Here is an 8,644-nt window from a genome sequence, read left to right as displayed (position 1 = left end):
TTAAAAAAAAAATAAAACTTGAGCTTTAAATAGCGCAATATCCACTAAACGTGCTCAAAGCGCACAAAGGGTCCCTAGCCAACAGCAACATTTAACATGTAGAACGAGACATGACGCCAGTTAGGCGAAATTTATTTTAAAATTTTCGGACAGACACAACGCTGTTTACGGCCAGGAACTCATTTTACACCTGAGTACGATGAGAGAATGTAAGTAAAGACCCTTTTCATAGGACTCAACTATGCGCCGAGCGAGGCTCGAACTCAGGACCTTCCGATCCGAAGCGAGTGGCATACCACAAGACAACATTGTCGCATCTATTCTATTGGATGATATGAAAATAATATGATTCCATATAACCTGCTTGGATTAAAGGCAAGAGGTATGGCCTATATCATTTCAAATTAATATATAAGTTTGTATGGTTCTGGTTGTATATTTTTTACATTTTTGAGCATTTGCATATATATACATATAAGTATACATTGTCGCCATAGATGCTCAACTTTGTGTTTATACATTTTCATGCATGCCACGTCTGTAAACGAATTTCTTTTGATAATTATCATTATTTTTATTTTATGATTATTATTATATTATTATTATTATATTATTATTATTTTATTATTATTATATTATTATTATTATTATTATTATATTATTTATATTATTATATATTATATATATTTTATATTTTATCATTATATATTTTTATTTTTATTATTATTATTATCATCATCATCATCATTATTATTGGGGTGGGGGGAGCAAAGATCTGAAAATTAATGAAGACTAAGCAAGAAAGAAAAATACAAGAAACAAGAGCAGTCCCAAAAATCTGGGTTCCATACACAAATTTTCAGATTTGACACACAGTGCCTGTTCCCTAATTTCTCATTTTGGTGAGAAAAATGAAAACTTGTAAAGCGTTTTGAGCATGGTAAATTCGTGGAATGTGCTCTATAGATAGTATGCGTTTGGCTAAGAAGCTCACACCAATCCCATCCGGAATATAACGGACCAACACACAAAACTGAAAACTATGTGTAACATTGAACGTTTATAGTCTGGTTAATACAGTTTAGTGAGAATTCCTCTTAAACGCGGATGGTAAAAAAAAATAAATAAAAAAAAACAATAACAAAAACCCGAGTGACGTCAACTCCATTCAATATATAGATAGTTCGAAAATGACGTCACAGGTCTTTGTTGTTGTTTTTTTGCTATCCGCGTTTACGAGTAATGCTCACTGAACTGTATTAACCTGACTATAAACGTTCATGGATACACACAGTTTTGTGTGTTGGTCCGTTATACTTCCGGATGGCAATGTTATGAGCTTCTTAGCCAAGCGCATACTATCTATATATAATTGTTTAGATTTATTTTTCTATTCTTTTTTCTTCCACAGGGTTCTGGCCACAAAGTCCCGTTCGACAAGCCCATACCAGCGCTTGAACTGTTCGTCAATTACATTCAACAGAAACCTTTCAAGACATGATCGATCATAATAATAATAATAATAATAATAATAATAATAATAATAATAATAATAATAATAATAATAATGTAATATAATTAATAATAATAATAATAATAATAATATAAATAATATATAATAATAAATAATAATAATAATAATAATAATAATATAATAATAATAATAATAATAATTAATAATAATAATAATAATAATAATAATTTTATTCTATTCGTTTCGTTTCTTTCCTTTCATATTACCTTTACAGGGTTATTCAAAAAGTGTAATCAATTCATTTTCAAAGGGAAGCAATAGGTAACGATACGCACCTTTTTTTTTGTTGTTGTTGCTTTAGGTCTCTTCCAACACAATTGAGGTTATATGAGAGACCGCTGAAACAAAAAAAAAAAACAAGCAATCTAACAAAAATAGTACAAATGTAAATCAAAATCATAACCTAAAGATATCATAAGCTAAATTATAAATAACCAAGAACAAACAGGCAGAAGATTTACAGAAAAAAAAATATCCCCTGTCAAAAATACAATCACAAACCAAAGAAGCAGGATAGGCTAGTAAAGAGAAGAAGAAACGACATCACTATCGGATCGTACACCCATGCGAACATCATAGGTATATGATTCAAGGGTGATGCTCCCATCCAACCACCCGCGATACGCACCTTGAAATGCGCATTAGATTAACCAGTTAATTGCTGAACCTACTCTGGAAAAACACATATTTATAAATTTGGCCAGAAAAATCGTATACTTCAAATATCGATCGATTTAAATGACCCTCATCTTGGCAAAAACTCTCAAAACTGGGATTTTAAATAAGACCTCGCGAGATCCTTAGTTTGAGGGTTTTTGCTAATGTGGGGGACATGTAAATCGATTGATATTTGAAGGACGAGTTTTCTGGCCAATTTTTTAAAATGGCTTGTACGATAGTTAATTTGTTAAAGGAAATTGTATTAAGTTTTTAGTCACAGAATGTTGTATGTATTAATATTAAAAACGTAATTTACCTTTCATTCAATGTATTATTCATGTCTATATTAATCAAGATATTTGAGTAGTTTTGTATTCGGTGAATCCGACGTGCACTTATTTTCATGTCTGATAACCCAATTTCTTAATCAGGGCTCATTTTTGTAATGGAAATCTCAAAAATAATTAGGCAAACAATATTGCCCATTACATCAATGTTAAACTAGGCCCATAAGTGGGTTTGAATGTCAGACCTGCATATATGTACACGTCGGGTGATTCATTTTGAATAACCCCTTTTAAAAATATTATAGTTTTGCATTCTTCGTTAACTTGTAGCCTGACACTGACCAAAAAATGACGTCAAAATGCCAGTCTTTTGGCCACAAAAGAAAGCAAATCGTCAGTTATATTCAATAGTTCAACCAATGGGACCACTTGTTTCCATGAGCACTACTAACGACAACTCACTAGGCGGTGCAAAAACCAAATAATGACGTCAAAATGCCAGTCTTTTTGGGTTTCAGTGTCAGGCTATATATGTTAACGATGGCTACGGTTTCATCCAGTCCTTGTAATTATTTTTTATTACTTATCACTTGTCACTAATCAAGGGACTGAATTAGGTGACAATTGCTTTCACTCAATACAATTAAATATGTCACACATTTGTATGTCTATTAAAGCCAACCAAAGGTTCCATCTTTCAAAATAAAATGCTCTTTTTTGTTTCACTCAAAATTGATTTATTTTTTCATTTTTCTTCCAATATTTTACGAAGGGGAAAGTGCATTCAATACAACGACCACCAAAAGAAAGTGAACAATTCTGCCGTCTTAATAAAAAAAAATGATGTAAGCGATCGAACATGAGTTAGTTTTGAGCTTTGGTCGGAAATGTTTTTCAACATTTTAAGGATTTATTTTATGTGTCAATTGGATTCAACAGTCTGATATCACGTCGCCCAGCAACGGCGGCCATCGTGGTTCTAAACAAGGAAAATCTGTACTTTTTATTCTTCATGCTGGCTAGAACTAGAACTTTTCCTATGTCATGTGATCAGAATGTATAAAAGTCAAAACATGATCAGGTTTATAATGTTTTTCACCTCTGGATACACTTTTATGCTCGTCGGAGAAATATTTCATAAGGGCGTCCGCTATTGTTCCGATAGTTTAGAGACAGTTACTGTTACTATGGGTGATTACGAGGGAAGTGACGTCATGACTGTTGAAGCCTATTTCAAAATTGTGTATTTCTGTTAGTGTGAAATGCATGTTACTATATATAGTAGCGACATGATCCAGATTGTATTGTGCGCCGCAAAACGTGGATTCCCGTAATATTATAAATCGCCCATTTGTTTTGTTTATGTTGGCGCTTTTGTCCTTTTACCATAGTCTAGGTATTACTACAGAATTTAATATTTAATGTTCAATTAACCGGTAGATTTTTGACCAATCAAAACATAGAATGTGTGACACACCTTCACACGTGATTGGACAAGCATGGTTGTTTGTTTATAAACATCGACCTCTCACTGATCATTGTTATTGTTTTCTTACCGCCAAATGGGTGACAAGTTATTACATGATTTTCTCCATTAATTATTATAAGCGTTTGTTTACAAATAGAGAGTTTTTTTTTTGTTGTTTTGTTTTGTTTTTTGTTTGTTTGTTGTTGTTTTGTTTTTTGTTGTTGTTTGTTTTTTGTTTGTTTTGGTTTGTTTGTTTGTTTGTTTTTTTTTTTTTGTTTTTTTTTTTTTTTTTTTTTTTGTTGTGTTGGATCTATTGATCAAGCGGTAGAACAGTATTTTACTTAGACTCATACCATCGGTAGTAAAACCTGTGTATTATTGCTATGTTTACCAATCACTGCCAATGATTACATTATGACGATTGTCCGAGAGGCGTGGTTATTAGGTGTCTATAGATAGTTCTAAGTTGACGTCACTCAGGTCTTTGTTATTGTTTTTTATCATCTGCGTTTATGAGAAATTCTCACTAAACTGTATGAACTAGACTATAAACGTTCAAGGTTACACATAGTTTTGTGTGTTGGTCCGTTATACTTCCGAATGGCAATGTTGTGAGCTTCTTAGCCAAGCGCATACTATCTATATTATGTGTCTTGTGGTATGACTCTCGCCTTCGGATCAGAAGCTCCGGGGTTTGAGTCTCTCTCTCTCTCTCTCTCTCTCTCTCTCTCTCTCTCTCTCTCTCTCTCTCTCTCTCTCTCTCTCTCTGCGCGGCGCATAGTTGAGACATTGGAAAATTCACATTTACATTTACTCTCACCGTACTCAGATGTAAAATGAATACCTCTCCATATCTTTTAATTTGTGTTTTACCAGTGTACGGCAGTTAACTAGTTAAATCCGTGCATGGAGAAGTATCATGATATGTGACTCATCGTCTCAAAACGGAATTATGTCCGGTGGATGATAATGATAATGATAATGATAATAATAATAATAATAATAATAATAATAATAATAATAATAATAATAATAATAATGATATAATAAATATGATGATGATGATGATGATGATGATGATGATGATGATGATAATAGTATATAAGATGATGATGATGATGATGATAATAATATAATAATAATAATAATAATAATAATAATAATAATAATAATAATAATAATAATATATAATAATAAATTAATAATAATAAATAATAATATAAAAATAATAATATAATAATAATAATAATAAAAAATAATAAATAAAGAATAATAATAATAAATATAAAAATAATAGTAAAAAATAATGATAATAAATAATAAAATAAAATAATAATAATAATAATAATAATATAATAGATATGATGATAATAATATAATAATAATAATAATAATAATAATATATAATAATAATAATAATAATATAATAATAATAAAAATAATATAATAATAATAATAATATAATATAAAATAATAATAATAATAATAATAATAATAATAGATGATGATGATGATGATGATGATGAATGATGAGATGATGAGATGATGATGATAATAATAATAATAATAAATAGTAATAATAAAAATAATAATAATAATAATAATAGTAATAATAATAATAATAAAATAAAATAATAATAATTAAATAATAATAATAATAAGAAGAAGAAGAAGAAGAAGAAGAAGAAGAAATAATAATGAATGATATATAATAATATAATATAATAATAATAATAATAATAATAATAATAATAATAATAATAATAATAATAATAATAATAATAATAATAATAATAATATATAATTATATTATTTTATTATATTATTATTATATATTATTATATATTTTTAAATATAATAACATAATAATAATAATAATAATAATAATAATAATAATAATAATAATAATAATAATAATAATAGACTCTTAAAGAGCACACGGCACCCTCAACCATGAGGGTCTTGGCGCTTTACATCAACACAAAACAATTTCAATATAGAAATTAGGCTACCTGACGTCAAAAAAGAAATGTTTTCAAGGATTTATTGAAAACAGACAATGATTTGGATTCCCGGATGCTCTGTGGAATGGTGTTCCATACACACGGGCCAAAATGACAAAAGGACCTTGTTAAGACCATAAAGATTGAATTTACAATTATTAAAATTATACGAAATACGAACTCTGGGTCTTTTTGAAATGTAAGAAAATACATTTATTATCTAAATTAAAGAATGGAGAAGATTGAATTTACAATTATTAAAATTATACGAAATACGAACTCTGGGTCTTTTTAAGTAAAAATATTTTCTAAATTAAGAATGAGAGATGAATTACAATTATTAAAATTATACAATACAACTCTGCTTTTTGCATGTAAGAAATAATTTTTCTAATAAAGATGGAGGTTAACGCCATTTTTCATATTCATGGCTTTAACCATTCAAGGAGCAATCTATATTCAGGTTTTCGTCCAACAGAGGCATCAATCACATGACTTGTTGCTGTCCAACGATTTTGGATATTACTTAGCGGCTATGTGGTCTTGTGGTAGACACTCGCTTTCGAATCAGCGAAAATTGAGTCCTTGGAAACGGCTCTTTACTTACATTATCTCACCGTACTCTGGTGTAAAATGAGTACTTGGCCATTAACAAGAGTTGTCTCTGTCGGAAAAAAAAAAACCCCATGTAATGTCGCCTTACAGGCGTCACGCCTCGTCCTACATGTTAAGTGTTGGTGTTGGCCAGGAACGCTTTGTAAAGCGCTTTGAGCACGTTTAGTGGATATTGCGCTTTATAAAAGATCACTTTTTTTTAAACAAATGTAAACACGCTGCATTGTTTATGAAAGTTGTAAACATACCCATGTTTCAAGCTGAACAAAATGATCAATCGTGACGCTAGATATTTCAAAAGCTGTGAGCACTTTTCACTCCATTTTGCAATGTGATCAATGACCTCGAGCACATGGAAAGGTAATATAGATCATCCTCATTACCAATACTTAGTTAATCCCGGCATAATACCGCTTTGAGCATTCGAGTCACATAACGTCTAAGAATAGAGAGAGCGACCTATTGATGGAAGTATAATGAATTAAGGAATTTTAACAGTGATCATAAGCCACTATCTCACTTATACTCTACTCTCTCTCTCTCTCTCTCTCTCTCTCTCTCTCTCTCTCTCTCTCTCTCTCTCTCTCTCTCTCTCTCTCTCTCTCTCTCTCTCTCACTCTTCCTTCCTTTCTTTTTTTTCTTTATATCTATCTATTATACCTATCTCTCTCTCTCTCTCTCTCTCTCTCTCTCTCTCTCTCTCTCTCTCTCTCTTTTCCTCCCTTTCTTTCTTTCTTTTTTTCTCTATCTATCTATTATACCTATCTTTCTCTCTCTCTCTCTTTCTCTCTCTCTCTCTCTCTCTCTCTCTTCTCTCTCTCTCTCTCTCTCTCTCTCTCTCTCTCTCTCCCCCCCTCTTCTCTACCCCACCTCTCTCTCCCCTCTCTCTCTCTCTCTCTCTCTCTCTCTCTCTCTCTCTCTCTCCCTCTCCCTCTCTCTCTCTCTCTCTCTCTCTCTCTCTCTTTCTTTCATTCTCCGAATAGTAGTATTCTTTATGATGGTTATTCAAATGGTTGCTCTACAACACAAGTCAAATACGTAAGTACCACCAGTATTTATACAAGGTGATTACAGCAGCGAGCCACGACTGGGATTGTCCAATCTTTATATATATATAGATCTGTTGTGGTACCTATTCTCTTTGTCTGATTCTCTTTGTCTTTGTCGTTGTCTTTGTCTTTATCAGTGATATATTATTATGTAAGTTGTCGAGTTTTGTCGATGTGCATATATATATATTATATTATTATATAATAATATATATATATATATATATATATATATATATATATATATATATATAATTTTATTTATTATTATATTATATTATTATTATTATTATTATTATTATTATTATTATTATTATTATTTTATTATTATTATTATTATTATTATTATTTATTATTATTATTATTATTATTATTATTATTATTATTATTATATATTATTATTATTATATATATTATTATTATATTATTATTATATTATTATTATTATTATTATTATTATTATTAATATTATTATTTATTATATTATTTTATTATATTGTTATTATTATTTATATTATTATTATTATTATTATTATTATATACAGGTCTGATAACAGGGTTCATTTAACATTGTTGTAATGGGCAATATTTGTAACCCATCGTATCAAAACGGTTTAGGCCGGGATAAATCGCTTAGCCAAGAAACTCACAGCATTGCCACCGGGAAGTATAACGGACCAACACACAAAACTCTGTGAAACCATGAACTTTTATAGTCTGGAGAATTTATCATAAACATGGATGGCAAAAATAAACTCAAAAAAGCAACAAAAACAACAAAGACCTGAGTGACGTCTATACATAATATCCGACTAGCGGATGTTGTGAGTATTTTACTAAAACGCATAACATCAGTAGAAGGTAATTTTGTTTAGCTTGACTCATGATTCAAAGCAGCGTGTGTACATATTAGCTAAGAAATATCCAATCGTTGGACAGCACAGGTAAAACCCTTCAATAAAAATTTAAAAAAAAAATTGAGCCTTTATGATATTGCAATACCCACTAAACGTGCTCAAAGCGCTTTA

At 29.9% G+C, this 8,644-nt stretch overlaps 1 protein-coding gene across 2 annotated transcripts in view; it reads left to right on the top strand.

Moving 5' to 3' along the window:
- LOC144980489 (lysosomal protective protein-like) overlaps positions 1-1,563 on the top strand; it is a 40,314-nt gene extending 38,751 nt beyond the window's left edge. For both annotated transcript variants that reach the window (XM_078928098.1, XM_078928099.1), the window contains exon 14: positions 1,412-1,563. In XM_078928098.1, the coding sequence (XP_078784224.1) occupies positions 1,412-1,501 (90 nt within the window). In that variant the 3' untranslated portion in view covers positions 1,502-1,563. The remainder of the gene's footprint in view (positions 1-1,411) is intronic.
- The last annotated feature ends 7,081 nt before the right edge of the window (positions 1,564-8,644 follow it).

This window comes from Berghia stephanieae, chromosome 10 (assembly GCF_034508935.2).
Source record: "Berghia stephanieae isolate SIO BIC M18660-M18661 chromosome 10, UCSD_Bste_1.3, whole genome shotgun sequence".
Taxonomy (NCBI): Eukaryota; Metazoa; Mollusca; class Gastropoda; order Nudibranchia; family Aeolidiidae; genus Berghia; species Berghia stephanieae.
The sequence above is the reverse complement of the archived record's forward strand: the minus strand, read 5'-3'. Positions and strand labels throughout refer to the sequence as shown.